Below are 22633 nucleotides of genomic sequence, written 5' to 3'. Positions count from 1 at the left end.
ACTCTATAAAGGAAATTGACTTCACCCCTCAATAACTTCAACAGCCGCCTTGTTCAACCTATTCATTATAGCCAATCCCTCGTTGGTCTCATCCACGCCCTCTACAAATATGATATCAACTTTGTCTTCCTCATCAACCTCTCTCAAAAGTTTAAACAAATTCCTGGAAATATCTTCTCCACTTTTACCCAAGTCTCTAACGACACCAACGCCATTAAAGTCATTGAAATACTTTGATTTCAACAATGCAACTCTAGTCTTGCTCAAATCGATGCTGTTTGACTTCATATACTGTGTAATCTGCTCCTTTCCATCTCCACAGTTAATAAATAATATAACCTTTGCATTTGGTGAATAATGTTTATATTTCATGCCAGGGGTCTTTACCGCCTCGTTGCTCTCTGCTGTGCGCTTTGCTATTTGTACATTTTCCCAATCTTTTCCTCCAACTCGTTTCAAATCCTCTAATGAAATCCCACCTGGACGTAACAACATTGGTGGCGAACATAACCCATTGACCACTGTTGATTCAACACCAACCTTGCTCGACCCGCCGTCTAGAACAATAGGTATTTTACCCAGCAAGTCATGCATTACATGCTGTGCCATAGTGGGACTGGGCTTGGTTGATGAGTTGGCCGAGGGAGCGGCCAATGGCAAATCACTAATGGCAATCAATGCTCTGGCAACTGGGTGCAGTGGCATCCTTACGGCAAAAGTATCCTGATTGGCAGTTACGTATTTGGAAATGGGCGACTTTTCATGCACTGGTAGTAGGATAGTCAACGGTCCTGGCCAAAACTCATTCATCAACTTTTGGTATGATTGTGGAATCTGGTAATCTGGAGGTAGAAGTTGCCTCTGCAACTGTTCAAGCGAAGAAATATGGACAATCAATGGGTTATCAGCTGGTCTGTTTTTTGCTTTGTAAATAGATTTGACGGACTCGTCAGACAATGCCGACCCTCCAAGACCATAGACTGTTTCAGTGGGAAACCCAATCACATTATTTGTTGTTTGCAACTCTTTTGCTGCAATTTTGAGGTTTTCCTCTGTTTCTTTGTCACCGATGTGAGGTAGAAATTGATCCTTGGAAAATGTTATCGACTCCGGCTTGACTCTGAGTAATTTGGTGGTGAAGGACATTGCTCTTTGAAGTCTTTTCATTAATTCCTTGAGAGTGTCTTCAGAAGACCTAGAATTGTGAGATGCGATGACAAAGACAAATCTTTTTGTGTCGTAATTGAATGCGACATTAAAACTAGACATAGAAAGCTATACAAACCATTTCGTACCAGATCAGTCTCACCTCTTATTAAAATATAAGACACTCGCTAACGATTTTCTTTTCGTTGTCATCCAACTTTTCGTAATAGTGACTGAAATTGCCTAGGTTCTTACTAGTACATTCTCGGAAAAACTCCACCAACAATGCCTTCAAACTATCATCGTCTGCTCTATCCTTGTGGTCATCGTCAACATACGACTTCAATTTTGTAAAATTTGGTACCCCAATATCGTCCATATCCTCCCAACCATCATCCTCCCCACCTTCAGCTTCAACTTCAACTTCAACTTCGTTACCCCCCTCTTGATTAAACTCGTCAGCACTTGGTTGTTGGCATTGAAACTGCAATTCGCCAACCAAAAGTTTCAAAATCTTTAACGCTGCTGAAATTTGGGTGTATCTATCAGGCATTGATTTGGCCATGGACCTTGTAATAATCAAATCGCCATCGTATGGAATTATTTCCCCATTTACAGTCAAGTTGGATATTCTTGGGTCGCCCAAGGTGAATATCCTACCCAACGCCAAGGAGTTTTGCTTGATCGGATCGAACCCTCGGGTAACTTCATACGACTCAAACCAAATAGGCAAAACTGTCTCTAATCCCGATTTATGATTGACAACCATGTTGCTCAAAAAGTTTATCGTGTCCCCGGGGGATTTGAGCACTAGCTGACAAAAGACCATAACCAAGTTTTCAATTGTGATCGATTCTTTTGCAATAACGAGTCGATTGACAGTTGCCTCAAGTATCTGCGTCAAAAGTTGTGGAGATAAGTAGGTTTGGAACTGGCTTACTAGTGATGCTACTATTAATCCACATTTATTGGCTGCACCATCAGACAATTGAGGTGACAAAAACTTGGACACAATCTGCATCATTGAGTCAAGTCCTGAAACGCCGCTCAATGGGTCCTTGTAGTTTACAAACAAGTTGGATGCCTTTTGGATCAACTCGTCAAAGACTTCTCCTCCACTTTGAAGTACCTGGTCGTCCGATGATCTGAGTAAAACACTTTGCAATATAGGGTACGTGTATTCAAATATCCGAGGTGGCAAATCGCCAGGAGATGACTTTAATATGATGCTTAGGAGCTCCAAACTTAAATACAATTGCGGGGTATATTCGCCATTACTTTTCTCCATAATTTCAAATATAAACGGCAATGACTTCTCACATGCATTGAGGTAATCTTGCATGTCGATGTTTTGCAACAATGTTGTTAAGCAATCAGAAGAATCTGATATCAATTGTATATTTGCTGCGTCCTTGAATGCAATTTTGAAAATCAAGTCAACCACACTGATACCTGTCCCGATTTGTTGCTCTGTTGCACGCGCCGGGTTTATTGAAATTCCCAGAGTGATGGCTTCCAACAACACGGGAAGGCCATCCTCTTCGCAATCATCCACCAATGCATACGCAAGTTTAAAGATAGTCAATTGTAACGAGCTGTCTAAGGTGGAAAATTCAATAACATGTTGAAAATAGCTGCAACTGACAAGTGTTGAAACTTGAATAATAGCATCGCCTTTTTCTGCAAATGAGATCAAATCAGTAAAGACCCTTCTTGCTTCTTTCTCCATAAAATTTTCAAAATATTTTGGCAACAACAAGATACATCTTGATGTGACTATAGAGCTGTCGTACTTTACCAATGATAGCATCGAGTTTAGTGAGACCTCGGGCAATTGCGCGTCATTTGCTAATAACCCTTCGAAAGTGTAGAGCTCAGCTTCCAATAGCCTACTGTCACTGGAAAACAGTTCCGCAATGATACTGCATAGGCCACGCGCGTCTGTTTCGTTCAACTCACCCCACAAGTCGATTATGGCGTCACGGGGATTTATAGCCACTGATAAACCGGTGATATCACTCACGTACAGACCAAGGTCATTCTCATACTCTTCGATTATCTCCTTTGGCAATGCTGTGCAGATAATTGCATCCTTGTAAAACTCGGCAATAGATGCCACTTCTGAAATCAGCACATCGTGTTGAATGCTAGCTATGGCATTAAACAAGTTGTAAATCAATGCGTTGAGCACTTCCTGGGCATCCAACTCAGAAAACTTAGGTACATCATAAGTGTCCAAAGCAACGTCATTAAATACCAGTGCTAATAAATGCAAATTTTGTAGGGTGGCTATCAAAAGGTTACGTTTTATTTCCGTAGCAATACGCAGATGAAAGTGACCAATGACTGACCCAATCACTTTGAAAAGGCTACTCTTGAAATCCAATTGTATCAAATTAACACCATCAGACTTTATCAAGCTGAGCAAAATCTCCAAAGTAACATTAATTTGTCCTACTATAGCTTGTTTCCTATTTGCATTGGCAAATGCTTCGGGGCTTTGCAAAACAGCCAACACGTTCTCATACAACTTTAATGCCTGACTCTTTACCAGAATATCGACTCTGGTGTTCTGAAGGACTTGGTTTATATGGTTATTGATTCCAATGCCTACTCCCTCGTCCCAAAACTGCTCTTCAGTGATTAAATCATCAACCAAGTCGGTCAAAACTTGTAATCCACCTAGCATCGCCTCCTCGTTGTCCAAGTTGGAAGCGGCATTATACAACTGATTTACCAAGTCGGGCCATTCATCGGGGTAATCGACGGAAGCTATTTGCACGATTGCATAAGCTGCCCCATTTCTGAGTTTGGAATTGTTAGTACCTAAGACTAGCTCCAACAATTTTGTTCTAATGGCTGCTTTCAATTCCTGAGCAATTGGTGGCCCAATGAATGAGGAAAACCCTATTGACCAGAATTTAGGCACTAATCTTTTCAAATGGAGTAAGCACGACTGGCGGACATCGATAGGAAGTGAGCTGTTTAATGCAGCTTCCAATATCAAATACGTTGTCTCTGATGGGTTGCTTTGCACGGCTTCGTTAAACTCTAGTTCCGAGAGCTTACGAACATTATTGTCGGGAGAAGTCTGGTTGACTATCAATTGAAGTATATTTGCCATTGCTGTTGGGTATAGGAATGGTGATGGGATCGGAAATGTGAAAGATCTAGAAAAAAAGTAAAATTGTAACAACAAATACTTTGACGCGCAAAACAAAATTGTCGCAATGTAAGACGCGACTAAGTTTCTCCTGTTTGAAACTTCATAGCTATGGTCTTTGCGGACGAGTTACCCAATTTAAATTTCAATCAAGGCTAGTGCTTTACACAGATGAGCCTTCTTTTATCAAGGCTAGTGTTCTACACCAGTAAATACAATATACTAACGCTTCATTATATCACATATACACTCAACTAGCAAGTAAACTTTCCGAATCGACTTCATCGATATGCTCAGTAGTGGGTTTTTCCAAATCATTTTCTGCATGGCGTCTCCTTGGAGTATTTTTCTCAATTTGAACAACTTTCCAGGGCTCTTTTGTAGGGCATTGATTGAAAATATAGTCCATTTCTTCCAAAGTACGGCCTGAAGTTTCGGGATAAAAGAAGTAAATTGCTGGCGCCATTAAAATATTGATAACAGCAAATATGGTGTACGTGTAGTACTGGATGTTTTTGAAACAGACTGGCGTTATCATCACAACAAGGAAGTTGAATGCCCAATTACTTGCTGTAGACAATGCAGCTGTTGGAGCCCGCAACTGAAGTGCCGAGATTTCGGGTGGGTACAACCAAGTTCCGCCAAGATACGTCATACCAAAAACCGAATTAAACACAAAAAGGAACACAGCGGCTGCAACTCCAGCTGGTGTACTATTCCCCCCAGCATCATATGTTGTTTGAGATTTCCATCCTGCAACAGTCAAAGCTACCATGGAAAGAGATTGGCCAATAGCACCAAAGAACAACAATCTCCTCCTTCCGACTCTCTCAATAAACAATATACCCAATAAGGAAGCTAAAAAGTACTCGGTTCCGTTACAAGCAGCCAAGATTCTTGAGTTGAACGGAGACATGTGAATGTATTGCTGAAAAATTGTACCCGCATAGTATGTGATCAAGTTGATTCCCGATATTTGTTGCATAATCTGTGACCAACAAGCTAAACTTAATCTATGGAAGTTCCGTGTTGGTCCTTGGGCGGTTAATGCTCTGAGACTAAACCCCTCGGCGTTGGATACTTCCAATTCAATGGCACTTTGAATTTCAGTTAGTTGGTCAGTGATTTTTTCATCTCCTTCAGGAACGTTATACAAGGCACTAAAGACGATTCTTGCTTCTCTCACCCTACCCTTTGCCATTAGCCAACGTGGGGATTCGGGGAATTTGAAAACAAACATGAGCAAAAAAATTGGAAAAATGGCTTGAAGCACCACGGGGATTCTCCATGAAATGGCTTTACTATCATTTCCATCCCTGTCGATGAAATAAAATCCAAAATCAACCCAATACGAAATGGTAATACCCAAAGTGATTAAACTACCTTCCATCATGATCAATTTTCCTCTTGATTTAGCCTTGCTCATTTCAGATTGCCAGACAGGGACCGTGGATGTCAAGTAGCCGGTGCCGAATCCAGTGAAAACTCTGGCTATAGCTAAATGAGTAACAGTGAATGCTGAAGCTTGCAAAGCAGCTCCAATCACAACAATAACACAACCTAGAAACATACACTTTAGTCTCCCCAACCTGTCACCAAGATAAACCGTAGACAATGCGGCAAATCCACAGCCTAGTTCATAAACAGCAATAACAGCACCCTGCAACGTCGAATTAGCCGATGATTTTATCGAGGGGAATGTGCGTTCAAATGAATCAAGGCTTAGTAAACTTCCATAGACTCCTTGGTCATACCCAAATAATAAGAATCCAACTCCGGCAAATATTGAGACTGCGTAGTTTAGTTTGGGTCCAGACATCCCCATAAACGAATGTATTCTGTCGGGATCTTCACAATCATTTAAGTCAACATTGAGGAATTGTTTGGACTTTTCGGACTTTTCGCTATAAGATGCTGTCGGTTTAACTTCGTCAGAATCCATGATGCACTAGGGAAATACAGAGAGAGCGAGTATGTTAAAACATATTTGCTGAAGCTCATGCTATTTATATCACTCCACATGATGATTCCCCACCAGCGTCCTTGCTTGCATGTCTTTTCACTTTTAGACTTGCTGCGTCACATTTGTCACGTTTATTGGTTACAAACTGTACACAAAGGGGGGAGGTCGGAGCTATTGTTTTGATAGATAATTTTAGCCATGTTTAGCTTCCATGCATATACAACAATTTCGTGTTTCACAAGTGGCGAACGTGTCAGCACCACTGCGACAGTAAATAATTGTGGGGATTTGTACAACTGAGCACGCACTAAACTCCAGTAAGACCGGCAAAGCGATAGTATTTGTGACAAAGCCGATTCGAGCCACCCCCAACTATTTGTGATTTTAGTTTGCATATTTGTGAGTTGGTGTTTCTATTGTGGCAAAACCTAATGGTGGGGAAGATAAATTTAGTTACAGTAAACAAAGCATCTTATTGTTTTCAATATTGAAGTTTTTCTATACAGGATTCACGGAAATGGCATTGTGGGTCGTTGTTATACGCTTTGTATAGTTTCCCCAAGAAAATTCCATTGTTTTAAAAGGTTTATATGTTTATTGTTTTCCAATTATTATCACGAGAGGATTATCTGGTTATATAGTTGCTATCCAGAATAGTCCAGTTTTATAAGACGTGTCTTCTCTCATTTTTTTGTCTTTAATGCAACATGGTTACAGATTCAACAAAGTTCTGGCAAAACACGCACTTTCTTTTTTTTTCTTCTTGACATATGTCAAGTATGTACACCAGCTAAAACTGTTCAGTTTGAAAAGTGCTTCCAAGCATAGCCCAGGAAGAGTGGCAGTTACGAAAAAGTTATGAGTCTTGCAAGTTGTTGCCAAGTTCGGAAGAATCGTATTTTTGGCTCCCAGCTCCCGTGTGAATACACGGCAATTTCAACACGTATTAATCTAATTACACAAAAAACATTTAAATTAGGGTCTAAAATATAAGCGGCACCAACTAAAGCTCACCCAAGTGGACTATTACGTCATAAGCTGACTTGTGTCGCGTACTAGAGTATCTAACAGAATAGGACATTATCGTCACTTATATCGTCGCTTGTTACAGCTAAAACTGTTTGGGATAAAAGCAAGGCTGATATATGTCTTGGGTAATTCGTATTGTCCTCGCCCCAGACCAATTCTATTGTCTCTTCCAACATCCTCTGCTACCTAAACATTGTTCGAGATTGAGGGCACAAACACTACATAGTCGCGTGTTTATGGCCCAGATTTTACTTCACTTCCAACCACAAAAGTTTGTTGTTCTTAAAAATAATGAAATTCGCCACAAAAGTGCAAACGGAAACCCGTCGGAGAAGTTCCGAGGTACATCTACGCTTCCTCAATTCAAAACTCTTTGTATACACTTTATTACTTAGCCTACTTCACTCTATACTCCCAGGCGTCTTTTCCTGAAACATGTATCCTCAAAGGTAATCTAGATGTTAGATGGTTCGATATTCCAGATATTCTCAGCATACTCGTCAATACATCTATCACTGGAAAAGAATCCCATGTTTGCAACACTCCACACTGACTTCCTAACCCATCTCTTCAAGTGGTCCTCATCTTCAGCATCAGCACCGTGGTGGCCAAACACATTCTCAACTTTCCTTTGGGCATCCAAGTACAAGTCAAAATCATCAGTAACAAGATAATTATCACCATGATCTCTAATACTTTCAATCAAAGGCTTAAAGTCGTCAGGGTTACCAAATTTTCCGTTTTGGATTGCATCAAACACTTTTTGTAAGGTTTCAGGAACTTTGACACCATCGACAAAATGTTTGTGTCTGATTTCATCAACCGACTCGGCCAAGTTACCAAAAAGGAAAATATTCTCTTCACCAATTTCACGAGTGATTTCAACATTGGCTCCGTCAACAGTACCAATGATTAACCCACCATTCAAGGCAAATTTCATATTGGATGTTCCTGAAGCTTCGGTACCGGCAGTGGAGATGTGGTTTGACAAGTCGGATCCAGGACAAATGATTTCAGCCTTGGACACATTGTAGTCAGGAATGAATACCACCTTCAAAAGATTGCCAATTTCAGTGTCGTTATTGACAACCTCACCAACCTTACAGATCAAATGGATAATGGTCTTGGCCATGTAATAACCCGGCGCAGCTTTACCGCCAAAAATCGATGCTTTTGAAATGTAGTACTTTTCCTTGATTTCGTCAATTGAAACACCCTTAGCAATCAATTCCTTGATGTGCAAATATCTATAAATGACCGAAAAGATATTCATTTGTTGTCTTTTGTATTCGTGTATTCTTTTCACTTGAACATCAAAAAGCAATGTGGGGTCAACGTCGACATTAGTTTCTTGCTTGATCAAGGCAGCCAACCTGCGCTTATTATTAAACTTGATAGCGTCCCATTGTCTCAAAAACTTTTCATCGTCGATAAATTGCTCCAATTTTTTCAACCGGCCCAAGTTTGTCAAGTATTCGTAGTTTGGATCGTCCAATTTTTGGGCAATCAACGCAGCCAACTCAGGGTTGGCTTGTCTTAACCAACGTCTAGGAGTAATACCATTGGTAACATTGGTAAACTTGTCAGGACCAAACACCTTGACAAAATCTTTGAAGATGGTGGTTTTAATCAACTCTGAGTGCAATTCAGCGACACCATTAACTTTGTGAGAGCCAATAATAGCCAAGTAAGCCATTCTCACCGATTTAGGGTATCCTTCCTCAATAACAGAGACTCTTCTCAACAAGTCACGGTCGTCTGGGAACCTATGCTCGACTGATTTCAAAAAGAAATAGTTGATGTCGTATATGATTTCCAAATGTCTTGGAAGTAAATGACCAATTACATCAACTGGCCATTTCTCCAAAGCTTCAGCCAACACAGTGTGGTTGGTATAAGCAAAGACTTTAGTAACAATAGACCAAGCATAGTCCCACTCCAACCCTTCTAAATCAACCAAAATTCTTTGCAATTCAACAATTGCCAATGTTGGATGGGTATCGTTCAATTGAATAGCAACCTGTTCAGGGAACTTTTTCCAGTTGGTCTTGTGATTCTTTTTGAATCTACGAACAATATCGTGCAACGAAGCGGCAACCCAAAAGTATTGTTGCTTCAATCTCAACTCTTTACCTTGTTCAAAGTTGTCATTAGGGTAAAGCACAGCAGTAATTGCTTCTGCTCTTTGTTGGGCAGCTACTGACTGTTGGTAGTCACCAGCATTGAACTTGGTAAAGTCGAATTCGTGTGTTGGTTTAGCATTCCATAATCTCAAATTGTTGGTGTTCTCGGTATTGTATCCTGGAACGGGGAAGTCTGCAGGAACAGCCAAGATTCTTTCACCGCCACTCCAGCTCTTTTTAACCTTGCCGGTGTTGGGGTCTTGCTCTTGATAAACGTATCCGTAAAAGTCAACAGGGATACGAATTTCGTGCCTGTCTAAAACCCATGGATTGGTGTATCTTAACCAATAATCAGGTGTTTCAACTTGAAAACTGTCAATAATCTTTTGCTTAAAAATACCGTACTGATAGTTAAGACCATATCCCCAACCAGAGTAGTTTTTCGATGACAAGGAATCGACAAAACAAGCAGCCAATCTACCTAACCCACCATTACCTAAACCAGCATCTGGCTCTTGATCTAAAACGTCTTCCAAGTTGAACCCCAAGTCATTCAATGCGTCTTTGGTGTTTTTCTCACATTTCAAGTTGATCAATGCATTGTCCATAGCTCTTCCCATTAAAAACTCCAATGATAAGTAGTAGACTCTTTTCCCGTCTTGAACTGTTTGTCTTTGTTGAGTGTTGGACCAATCAATAACCAATGCATCCCTTACAGTGTTTGCAGAAGCTTGGTAAGCTGCCAAGTCATCACAATTGTACATGGACCTTCCCAACGACGTTTCAACATGATTGACAAATTCCTTTTCAAACTTGTCAGTGTCGTCAACAATGGTGTGAACGGTGTCCGTCTTGTTACGTGGACCTCTATAATTCGAGTCTAAAATATCCAATTGAGAGTACCTGAACCAGGTATTCTTGGCAGACTCAGGGATTTCAGCATCCAAGGCAATAATTTGGTTAGGGGTGAACCCGGTGTTGGTCCTCTTCAAGGGGGGGTGGGGCAATGTTGAAGGAGTAAGATAATCTTGAGACATTGTAAACCAATTGAATTATATAAAGCTCTAGTCTCTCTGTATCTAATAAAGAAAAGAAATATGTAATTGGCAATTTGCTAAATTTAAATAAAAGCAAAATGTGTTGACTTTTCTTTTTTTTGGCAAATCTCGCAGGGGAGTTAACGATTAATTTAAATTTCGGAGCTATGATAGAATAACCGATTAAAGTAGATCTTGTATTTATCGGAACAATGCTGTACATAAAGTTGCAGCTCCAGGAATTTATTGCTTTAGGAACCATTGTTTAATACATTGTATAATCCTTTTGAATCAGCTGATAGATTAGAGATGAGTGGGTCTCGGTGCTGGTTCAATCTCCATAAGGGCGGTTACAAATTGTGGTTCGATAATTTGTTTACAAAGAGCAAAGATAAAAACCTAATTGTCTCTGACAGATAAGTCTTGTCGAACAATTTACAGACGAGATGATAGGATTGAGTCTATTCGTCATTGTTACCAAAGCTCCTTTTACACTGAACCTAGACGCAAGAAGGGATTGTGCCCAACAGAAAATTTGTCTAACTTCCCCCCCCCCCCCCCCTTTGTGTTTCGGAGAACGTGGGGAGTTCGGAATGGAGAGAACAATTTGTGTTCATTATTTTTTTTGCGCACTGTAACAAACTAAAAAGTAAGTTCTAATCTTTTATTGTTGAGCTATAGCCTATAGTTCGTGGAAAGTTGGAAACAACCAGCAGGCTATCTGGCAGTCCTACCAGCAGTACCTTCATAAGACACGACACTGGATGTTAAGGAGAATCTCGCCAAGAAGGGTAGTCCTTGGTCTAATTTCGTCATACGCTCCTACTACAGTCATTGTCGTGAAAGCAGCATGACGCATAATTTTTCCCGACAGAAGAGAAGAGAAAAATGAAAAGTCGAAACATTGGAAAATCCATCAGAAGACGAGCTGTTCAAGAAAGTCTAATCATTGTTCGCCATGTCAGAAGAATATCCTCCGAAAAGCATTGTTCTCGCTAAGGTGAAAGGATACCCTGCATGGCCAGCTATGGTTTTGGATGTTGACTTGTTGCCGCCACATATTCTCAATAAACGACCCAAAAATAAACAACACGAACCAACGCCAAATATCTTGCCCATAAAATTTTTCAGTGATGATACGTATATATGGATCAAAACAGGTGACATCAAGCCATTGAGTAAGGACGATATAGCTGCACACTTTGTTCAAAGTTCTCAAAAGAGGAGGAAAGATACTGTGTTAGATCGAGCATTTGAGCTAGCTAATGATCCGTTAGATATGGAGATATTTATCAAGTACGGATCGAAAGGAGAGCCAGAATTTACAGAACTAGACGAGGAGCAAGAGCAAGAAGATGATGATCTTGTAGTCAAGGTTCCCGCTCGCAAGAAGCAAAAAGTTGCTACTCCCAAACAGGCTAAAGTGGTTGACAAGAAAACGCTTGCTGAAGAAAAGAAAGAAGCTGAGAGGAAGTTGTTAGCACAATATGATTCTGACTGGGGCTTACAAGATTTCAACAAGTACAGTGTCACTCAGGGCAATTACATTTTTGACAGCCTAGAAGAGCAAAAAAGTGTTTTTGCAAGCATACCAGACATTGGTGGATTTTCGTCTCTTTTTGACAAAGCCATCGACAAGTTTAGAAAAATCGAGGAAGAAGTTCTTGAACAGTTACTATCTGAGGATGTGTCAAACACTGATGAGCTTTGCCAATTATTGACTCTGTTTCTGAATTTGGTTAGCAAAGTGCCAAGGTCTGTGATAACCAAGAGTAGGCTAATCAGAGCACTAATTGTGGACCAAAGGAAACACTCCCCTGGCGATCATGGCCAGCTTGATTTTAAGGAAAAGACCAGCAAGATTTTGAAGAGATTGGGCATTGAAGTTAGGGAGAATACCGAAGAGGAGCTTGAAGTCAAGAGCGAGGTGAGTACAGCACAGTCTACTCCAGAAGTAATCGAGTCTATCCAGGAAGAAGAAGTCGAAGTAAAAGTGGAACCAGACACTGTCAACTTTGTAAACTCGCCCTTGAAGCATGAAGTTCAGACTAACGGCAATTAAGCAAATTCGAAAAAAAACACATCTGTGTATATTAATGAAAACATTTAAACCATCCAAGCAGTTTCCCTCGTCTTTTGGAATCTTGTAGATATTGCGCTTCCTTAGCAGTATATTCTCACACTCTCTGCCTATGTTATGCAAAATTATAGTCTCGTACACGACCTCTAGTGAGGGTTAATAAGTGCATCCATACACACAATAAAATTTTATCCACTCAAAATCCAAATTGGGCAGTAAAACAACAACAAAGGGAGACAGAAAAAAAAAAAAAAGAGAGCATATTACTAACTAGGAAACCATCAAACATATACACAAGATTATATACTTTTCACAACAATAGACTCGTTAGCATATATCTACTGTGGCCGTATGTATATTAAACATTTTGCAATAGAGCGTAATATATGACAAAAAAAGGGAGGCAGTTGACTACACCAAAGCCAGCCATCTCCCAAAAACTTTATTTTGTTATGGCACTTTTTTTTGTTTTTGATTCGCTCAGACATATACCGATTGGGGAAGGAGTGTGTGTTTACATATATTTTATTGCACAAACTGTGCATCCAATTGAGGTTCTAGAGGCTGTGAATAAGTCAAATACTAACTTTTGTCTAGATGTCAACCAAGATTGAAGAAAATACCGAGTTTGAAACTGGCGCCAATGGTGTCCCCATCAACAACACCACACAAGCCAATCCACCCGATGATGATGATGACGACGATGTTCCGTCATCAGGAAAGACCCAGAAGGAGAGAAGAAAGATTGAAATCAAGTTTATTCAAGACAAGAGTAGACGCCATATTACTTTTAGTAAGAGAAAAGCTGGTATTATGAAGAAAGCCTATGAGTTGAGTGTCTTGACAGGTACACAAGTTCTTTTGTTGGTTGTTTCTGAAACTGGGTTGGTTTATACTTTTACTACACCTAAATTACAACCATTGGTGACCAAGCCAGAGGGTAAGAATTTGATTCAAGCTTGTTTGAATGCACCAGAAGAGGGCCTTGGTGGTGATCAAGATCAAAGTGATGGTGAACAAGCTGACTCACCTGAACAAAGTCCAGCTCCTGGTCAACAGCAACAACAGCAGCAGCAAGCACAAGCGCAACAGCAACAGCAACATGCCCAATTGCAGCAACAACAACAAGCTGCCGCTGCCGCTGCTGCTGCCCAACATCATCAGCAACAGCCACAACAAATGCAGCCAATACCTGGTGGTGGTCCTCATGGTATTCCACAATATGGTAACCCTGGTGCACAAGGACAACAGCCAGGACAACCTGGACAGCCGGGTAATATACCATATGGTGACTACGCATATTTTTCAAATATGCAAAATAGTAACATTCCTAATCAACAACAATATCAATAGATGATGATAATAAAGTTGTGAATTGGAAGCCTCGTTTTATTATGAGTCCTTTTCTTAATTTCACGGCGACATTTTGTTCATTGATATTTCAATTCCCAAGGACCACCTCTACGTTATACTGATTCTACAATTGTGGTGTTTTTTTTTCTCTCATTGTATAGTCTATCTTCTGACTTTATATAAACTTTTTTGGCTATAAAAAAATATATTCTCTGTCCATCTCTTACATATGACTCTGCCTGACTCTGACTTACTATATTTTAGTGTTCTGAAATGATTGCTGACGTTAGAATCACTATGTCTCACCCCATTATGCACTGGTAATTTTTTTGCAACCAAGTTACCCAATTAAGAATTAGTTTATTTTGTGAAACGTGTGACCTTTTTCTGAAAAGAGTTGGTCGAGTGGCTCGGTATCCTAATCAAGTAGTTGCAATTACTTGAAATGAACATTGGTGAGAAAAATTAAAAAAAAAAAATAGGAAGGGAAAGAGAAAAAAAAAAGATAAACAATACGTGTGACAAACATACGTTTGCTCTTTGTTGCGAAAGTAAATTGTCTGTAACAATTCCTACTACTATTATTATCATTACTATTATGACATTAACAAAAGTCCTCACTTCAAACCAGATACAAACGACAGCAACAAATTCCTTGTTGAGATGTGTGACGTTGAAGATAAGGTTGTGGATACGTTAGGCTGATTAAATGCTACTGTTGATGCTGGTGCGTGGTTGAATAAGATAGTGGAACATATCAATGCTGAAGTTGAACAACTAAAACAACAGCAACAACAGAAACAACAGGAACAACAGGAACAACAGGAAAGTGATGTCAACAACCAGTGAGTGGTGGACAGTTAAAGTAGTGACGTTGGGTTTTGCTGAGACTATTAATACAGTTACTACTGGCACTGACACTTGCCAGTACTCATGCTGGTGCTGCTGATGGTGCCGCTGGTGAGGGATAATGGAGATGCCGCATATAGAGAGTTTTGCAATTAACAAAGACTCATTGTACTACTTATTGCCTTAAAGCTGGAACACTCAGACAGTTGAGGTATTTATCAATTGAAATGAATTTTTGTTACCAAATAAGGTATGGGACAGATGTGCGGTATATTATCAGATTTTAACAATGCACCACACTTTCCCCTCTTTATAGCTTGCTTTAATGTACAGGTGGTAAAAAAATGGCAAGGAAAGAACGATTGAATTATCCCCTCACATTATCCCATATTGAAGATTCGAAAGGGATGCATAAATTGACATTACATATATATGTGTGTGTTTTTGTCTAGAACTAACTGATTGTTTTTGCACAGACACTGTGACACAGCTCCCCTAAAAATAGGAATTTCTTTTCTGGTAGCAAGTTGAACTAATTTGACGTATTATTACCAAAATTATTGCCCCTCATGTTTAAAGCATCTTGGGTTGTCGGTTGATGCAAGAAAAAGAAAAAGAAAAAGAAAAAGAAAATGATCTGGTACTTTCTGTGTCTGTTATCTCAACATAAATTACGCTGGTTGGTGAAGGGGGTGGTATGGGTGACCCAAGCGTCTTCTTTCAAGCAGTGTGAAGTATTAGCACAATAGAGTCATTATAATGTGTAGCAATAGAGTTTTCCTCCAAAGGCTTGATGTCACATAGAATTCCTTTCCTGTGCAAATATGTAATACCTGGAGAATATTGTTGCCCACATAAACTCGCTTTTAAATTCGAAGGACTTTTGCTGCCTCCCTTTCATAAAACCTTAACTATATATATATATATAAGGATCACGGTGCTGTGAGGTGATGAATTATTCAAAAGACAGATTCATTTAGTTATCAGCTCATTAGTACATACAAATCTGTCAAAAATAAAATAGAAGACATATTTTACAATCAACTACAACTACAACTACTAATACTACAAACTTCAAAGAGGATTGTGTCTAACAAAGGAGAGCTTTGTCCCTTTTACCATTGGCAGCATACACACTTGGAAACACACAATAGAGTCTTGGTAGACAACAAAAGCATAGTCTGTGTTTAACTTTCAAGGAGTCAACTAAAACGCCGCCCTGCAGAGTAATCTCGTCGGCTAGAATCGTGTATTGAACTTTGCCAATTTAGGTATTGCTTGCGGCTTTTCTTCAAACAATAGGATTAAAAAACAAAAAAATAAAAAATAAAATATAAAAAGAAAATATTGCGTGAGGTTTTTTTCTTAGACAAATAATACACTTTACACTCACTATATACACACACACATATACACACTAATTATAATACTATACTTAGTACACAACAAAAATCCATAATTCAAAAATAAAAACACCTTTCTTTCAAAAAAAGATCACCAACCATTTTTTTTTAAAATTTTAAGAAATTTTTCATCAGTCTTTTTTTTTAATTTATATCCTTTCTATTTTATCCCTTTTTTTATCTTGAACCAAAAGGACTCCAGGGTTTCTTCATTGTCAGTCTTCTGCCACCATTTTGACACTCATTTGAAAAAGGAACGGCCACAAATCATATACACGCACACACGCACACACGCACGCACATATATATATATATACGAGACTACGAACAACACCAATTGCAAGGAAGAATAACAAGCTCAATTCTAGGAGCACATAGAGGACACACTATACGCCTCTCCAAATTTATTTTCACTCACCGATTGTGACTTATCTCGAGTGCAGTTTATATTCATTGCAGTGACATAATCGATTCAAATCGCTGCAACTTGCATCTATAGTGATTCAAGCGAAGAAAGGTCTTAGAAGGCAAACCGAGCCGATCATTTACTAGATTTGATCACTTGAACAGTATAGTACTACAACCCCACTCACCTTGAACACAAATAATACAAGGGGAGAACTACATCGAATCCATTTCTACATCACAGTTACTACACTGGCCATATTATTTGACTCCATCTTTACAACAGGAAACACAGAAGGTTGCATCACTTCATCTAGCTCATCTATTCTTCATACTTTGTTCTTGATTAAGCTACCTCATTAGATCATCCAATTATTCAAAATTTAAGCGGAGGCGCATCAACACAAAACCAATCAGCAGATCCTCTTTGTTCCAAACCCGGAAAACGCAAGTTTATAAAGGATCAAACGTTTTGACTATAACAAAAAGATCATCATCAGGCTGTTTAAGTAGTACGGAGTTTTAAACCCCACCAAAAAAAAAACACACAGCCCAAAACATATTAAATCCAAGGTTTAAGTGAGTGCAAGCTTTACGTGTAGAGTTTCCTTTAATTTACTTGGAAGTCGGATTACAGTTTGCGCACGCCGATATTTTTTTAAAAAATTCATCTACTTTTGCCAGATTCCCACAATTTCATATCGTGTGATCAACTTGCAGTACAGCACAGCCATCATTAAAGATAAGTTGAATAGAACGGTTGGCTTAATTTAATCTAAGATATAGTAGAAGAGAAAAAGAAACACACATTAGACGTCATCATCATAGGCTACAAATACGAAGGCAACAATAGCAAAGAGGGTAGACAAAAGAAAGGAGAAAAAAGTTATTAATCAGGGAATACAAGCCACATCTACGTTGATCCCAGAAACAACATCACTATTTTACATCTAAGATCATAAGAATATACCTGTTTCACTTTATCCACAGGAGAGGGGTCACACCGAAATTTTTCCTTTTTTTTTATTTTGATATTTGAATAATTGCCGTTTATTGTTTTTTTATTTTTCCCTTTGCGTGGATATTCTCAAATTTAAATACAAGACATGGCGCATAACTACGGAGTAGCGGCAACAACAAGACCCAGCAAGGAGAATGGGTCTCAACCAGATGAATATAAATATCCACCACAACTGCATTACCCTAATCACAATTTGAGCACTGAAGATAGTCATAGTAAGCCCGACGACTCTCATCGTTTTTTTCATATGCCAAACTTAGAACCGCAATTTCACATTCCAAACATAGATCAACTTTCTTCCCCTTCATTTCAGCCGTTGAGTAATGCATCGTCATTGCCACCATCTAGTTCAACTATCAGCAAGTTTGCATCAAATGGATCAAATACATTTTGGAATACACCAGTGTCATGCATGTCTGAAACAAAGGCAGGAACTGAGCTTCCATCACACCCACAATATCGCGGATTGTCAATTGATTCAAGTATATGGACACTGCCAAACTCTTTAGCATCGGGTGGTGGACCAGCTCCTATGCCATCAAGCATATGGTCTCCTACAAGATTGAATGGACAGGATCAGCCGCAGCAGCAGCAGCAACCACCGCAACAACTGAGTTTCACTACACAATACTTTCCACCACAAAAACAACCAACTATTCCCATACAGAATACACCATTGGATGCATCAAACGCAGAAAATTATACGGCAGTCGTTCAGGCTGAGAATAGGTCTTCATCCATAAGTGGGTTTACCCCACCAGCAGCAGTGGAAGATGTGGCTGTCGGCACTGGATTGCTCAACAATGATACAGCAAGTACATCACCATCGGTTGGTTATGAATCTATGAGACGTCATTCGTACGCAGATGGATCACTTGATCGTGCAATTTCAAATGAAGTATCTCCACCATTGACCAAGCGACAATCATCAAAGACTGACATTGCCACAATGCAAATGGTGAATGACTACTTTGAGTCGGATCCACATGAACGAGTAAAGGTTACAATGAAACTACTTAATGATCGGTTTTTCGATGAGGAAAAGTATTTGAATGATGCATACCAACTTCCCAAGTTTCCAATTGAATCATCGTTGCGCAACTATCAATTGGTTTTGGTTGGTTTCAAAGCGGGCAGAATTGATGTTTTCTATCTTCCTTCATCTAATGGAATTTGCTCGTCTACGGTATCTGACCCCATGGTGTCGCCCGCAACTGGCTCCTTGGGTCAGAATTCGTTTGAAATAAAGGTTGGTGATTTGGTTATTGTGGAGGCTGATCGTGGCCGCGATTTGGGAAAGGTTTTCAAGTTGAACGTTTCCATTGATGAGGCACGATTGTTGAAGTTGTTGCAATTTCAGGAGCAGCAAGCAGCATTGAATGAGCATATTGAGAATAATTTATTGGATGACGTTTCAGTAAAAGTTTCATCTTCTGGTCAGCGTGGCTTGTCATCACAATTCCCCGCTGGAGCACAACAACACCATGGTCAGCAAAGTTCGGTTGTGCCACCAACTTTGCAATTTCCTAAATCGATATTGGCACTTGCTCAACCAAATGAAATATTTCAAATTTTGAACAAGAAGCAAGATGAAGAAAAGGCTTGCCGATTGTGTCTTGCCAAGATTTCGACTGCAACAAGTGGATGCTTGTTGAGCGGTGCACCCATATCTCCAGCAACGCAAGATTTGTTGCAAATGAAGTTAATTGACGCTGAGTATCAATTTGATCGCAAGAAGTTAATTTTTTATTATTCAACTTCAAAGCGAATTGATTTTAGGGATTTGGTTCGTGAATTGTTTAGAATTTACAAGACGAGGATTTGGATGTGTGCTGTGACTGGTGTACCTTTTAAAGCTTCAAGGACAAATTTGAGTCCATTGAGTACCGGTGTCAATACATTACCTGGCCAAGCCCACCAAATGCAACCACAAGCACAAACCCAAACTCAAGCACAGACCCCGCCACTGCATCTACCATCTAGTCAACGTCCTTTGCAATTTCTGCAACGTCCACAATTGGCTGAACAACAAGTGGTGTCACTTCTGGCCATGTCTAGTTTTCCCACTTCAATGCAAAATATTCAACAAAAACAGCAGCAGCAACAACAACAACAGCAGCAGCAACAGAAACAACAGCAGCAACAACAACAAGGGCTAACTAGAAGACAAAGTTTCCAACAACCTTCTACTTTTCAAAATCGAAATCAGCCAATGCAGAAGCTGATGCAATTTACGCAACCATGGACATCTTCAGCTCAGTCTCAACTTAGAGCACTGCACCAACCAGCAATGAATTACAATGATTACCAATTTGATGCAGTGCCTCGACAAATTTCTGATTCCGAACAACAACAACTTTACTCGCAACCTTGGTCGCTGCAGCAGCTGTTACTGCCATCTCAACAGCATCTTTGGACCCGACAACAGCAACAGCAACAGCCTATCTCATCAGCACCATCATTGACTCCGCAACAACAACAAGCTCAACAAGTGCAGCAACAAGCACAACGACAAGTTCAAGAGCAGTTTAGGAGGCGTAATAATCAAGGCGCTGATGGCATTGATATTTCCATGATGCAAAATCCATCGGATGAGAAGTTGGTGTTGAAGAGTTTAGTTGATTCCATAAACCATTGATAATAGGGGGTTGTATGAGAGGGGGATGTTTGCATTTTCTTTTTGCTTGAAAATTTTTTAGATTTTAATTATGAATTAAGGGACAGATTTTATAAAACATATATATATATACATATATACAGATAAAGGACAACAATAATATTGATGATGAAATACGATATAGAGATTTTAATATATATTTTACTACAAATGGTGCTATGAAAATAGAAGGGTTTTATTTATTATATTCCTACACTCGCTTTTTTTGGTAGTTGTGTTTAATATTTACCCCATTTCCACAACGATTCATTTGGATTGACCAATTCATTATCCAACTTGCTAAAGTATAATCCCTTGTCTGTTCCTTGAGCGATAATCACTTGCAAGTAAAACAAAAAGTCATTGGGGTTAAAACCAGCCTTCAACTTGTCAACAAATTCCTTCTTACCTTCTTCAGCAGACTTCTTTGATACAATATCCAATTTGGTACCCTTTGTCTTTGTATACTTATCAATAACATCTTGAACGGTAATTGTATCACTGGCAACATGAATAACATCAGGTAAATCCGAGTATGGTTGATGAGTGGCAACTGCCAACACAACGTTTCCCACATCTTCCAATTTGGATATGTTAAATTTCTGATTGGCATCACCAATCAAGTTGACTCCTTGTTCCGTAATACCAACGGCTCCAACCCAGTCATAAAGGAATGCTCCGGGAACAGCAAATAACGCAGTAATGATATCGACAACCTTAACTCCCAATTTACGCACAGCTTCGGAATGCTGAGACTTTAAAGCCAAAAACCCAGGGGCATAAGTGTCAACTTGAGGAATATCAGTACCAAACTGTGATGGAATAAACAATTTGGGCTTGACTTGAGCAACAATCTTTTCAATATTGGAAAACAACTCAGGGTTAGGTCCCGTCAATTCAATAATAACGTCAACTCCCTTGATTGAATTGATCAAATTGGCGTCGTTAGGTGATGTTTCTGGTGAAACGATATACTCAATCTTGTCAGTTGATTTGGACCCTTCTTTACGAGTAATTGCTTTAATGGGGAATTGGATCTTGGAGTCAAATGTACCCGAGTTGATGGCACTCAAAACGTGCTTTCCAATAAACCCATTGAGACCGATAATGGCAATTGAAGCTTTTGACATGGTGTTTTAGTGATTATCTTTGTAAGAAGCTTAAATATAATTGTGTATTAAGGTTTGGGTTAAAAATTTGTGTGTCGCAATTGAAATGATGATGAGAATAAAAGGGGGAATCGAGTGATCCTTTTATACACTTTTGGTTATATTGCTTACGTTGTCATTTCATTGAGAGAAATGAAATTGTGGTTATGTGAATAATGTTGTGGCTGACTCTCCCTTCTCTCTGTAACAAGGAGTACTCGTATGCAACAAACATTCTCCTCTTCTTCCACAGTTGATTGTTATTTTTGTGTAAACTTTGAGTAAGCAAAACAGTGCTACCAATTTTGTCCTTAGTAATATTACTAAAAGACGATCTGTAAGCCACACTAACTACTATGATTTACTTTATTATTGGTTATGATTTCACAGGGTGAAACAGTTTTGACAACTTACAGCAAATACAATGAATAAAAAATTAGTAATACTTTGGAATAAAAGGAGATGTGACAAGAAACGGACTACGAAAGTCCTAAAAGCATCAATTTAGATAACTTTGCTTTCATGTTAAAACGTAGAAAGAGCTGCTAATCCCAAATGCAGTTTTACTTGAGCTTATTAACTAATGTCAAGCTTCGTTAGTTTTCAAGCATGCTGTAGGTTACAGATGTATTTCCATGGGAAGGAGACTTCATAAATGAACATGTTTACAAAAATACTTACCTCGTATTTTGCAGAAACAGGTGACGGCATTATAGAAAAGGAAATACTTACCTTCCGCAACAAAGTAGGCGTGGCTAATGCAATTTGGTTTTCGACGATGTATCTTTTACTACACAAATAGAGTTGCATTCTATATGGGAAACAATAAGGTACGGTGCTGTTCTGCATTAGAGGAACTTTATAGAGGGGGATCATTTAGCTGTACTGTTAAGTTTTCTAATGTGCTTTGTTCCACAGAATAAAAATATTGTTTATTCTTCTCTATGTTTGCTTCATTTTGTTGCCAAATTCAAACGTCAGTTGACAAAATTGTTTCATCATTAAACAAGTTGTCTTTTGTAGTTAATACATAGATTGTAGATCTGAATAGCAAAGACTTGCGCTCTTCTCTTGAATACATTCGCTTGATTACTACTCGTGACTGGTGTATTTTTGAAAACCGGAACCTCCGTGGGAACAACAGGGTCCACTCACTAGAAAAAGAAAAAACAAACATATACATCGACAGCAGATAAGAGGCATTTAGCAAACAAATTTTACATAAATACCCACCAAAAAGCAGCACCCACCTTCTTC

General features: G+C 39.2%; 7 protein-coding genes across 7 annotated transcripts; 3 read left to right on the top strand and 4 right to left on the bottom strand. All coding sequences in view use genetic code 12, as the record gives it.

The window, feature by feature from the left end:
• Positions 1-21: 21 nt before the first annotated feature.
• CANMA_000165 (uncharacterized protein) lies at positions 22-4270 on the bottom strand (the record flags this gene model as incomplete). Its single annotated transcript, XM_051813636.1, has 2 exons — positions 22-1195; positions 1332-4270. The coding sequence occupies 2 exons, from the start codon at positions 4268-4270 to the stop codon at positions 22-24; spliced, it is 4113 nt and encodes a 1370-aa protein (XP_051674172.1).
• A 289-nt stretch (positions 4271-4559) lies between these two features.
• Positions 4560-6251, bottom strand: HGT13 (Hgt13p; the record flags this gene model as incomplete). The annotated part of the gene is made up of 1 exon (XM_051813625.1): positions 4560-6251. The coding sequence occupies one exon, from the start codon at positions 6249-6251 to the stop codon at positions 4560-4562; it is 1692 nt and encodes a 563-aa protein (XP_051674171.1).
• A 1504-nt stretch (positions 6252-7755) lies between these two features.
• On the bottom strand, positions 7756-10461 carry GPH1 (glycogen phosphorylase; the record flags this gene model as incomplete). Its single annotated transcript, XM_051813614.1, has 1 exon — positions 7756-10461. The coding sequence occupies one exon, from the start codon at positions 10459-10461 to the stop codon at positions 7756-7758; it is 2706 nt and encodes a 901-aa protein (XP_051674170.1).
• A 958-nt stretch (positions 10462-11419) lies between these two features.
• CANMA_000162 (uncharacterized protein) lies at positions 11420-12523 on the top strand (the record flags this gene model as incomplete). Its single annotated transcript, XM_051813603.1, has 1 exon — positions 11420-12523. One exon carries the CDS (start codon positions 11420-11422, stop codon positions 12521-12523), a length of 1104 nt encoding a protein of 367 aa, XP_051674169.1.
• Positions 12524-13138: 615 nt separating this feature from the next.
• MCM1 (transcription factor) lies at positions 13139-13894 on the top strand (the record flags this gene model as incomplete). Its single annotated transcript, XM_051813593.1, has 1 exon — positions 13139-13894. One exon carries the CDS (start codon positions 13139-13141, stop codon positions 13892-13894), a length of 756 nt encoding a protein of 251 aa, XP_051674168.1.
• A 3763-nt stretch (positions 13895-17657) lies between these two features.
• CANMA_000160 (uncharacterized protein) lies at positions 17658-20210 on the top strand (the record flags this gene model as incomplete). Its single annotated transcript, XM_051813582.1, has 1 exon — positions 17658-20210. The coding sequence occupies one exon, from the start codon at positions 17658-17660 to the stop codon at positions 20208-20210; it is 2553 nt and encodes an 850-aa protein (XP_051674167.1).
• A 257-nt stretch (positions 20211-20467) lies between these two features.
• Positions 20468-21358, bottom strand: CIP1 (Cip1p; the record flags this gene model as incomplete). The annotated part of the gene is made up of 1 exon (XM_051813570.1): positions 20468-21358. One exon carries the CDS (start codon positions 21356-21358, stop codon positions 20468-20470), a length of 891 nt encoding a protein of 296 aa, XP_051674166.1.
• Between the last annotated feature and the right edge of the window lie 1275 nt (positions 21359-22633).

Source organism: Candida margitis, assembly GCF_024628925.1.
Source record: "Candida margitis strain CBS 14175 chromosome Unknown scaffold11, whole genome shotgun sequence".
Lineage (NCBI taxonomy): Eukaryota > Fungi > Ascomycota > Pichiomycetes > Serinales > Debaryomycetaceae > Lodderomyces > Lodderomyces margitis.
Note: the sequence above shows the minus strand (reverse complement) of the source record. Positions and strands in the feature narration are given on the sequence as shown.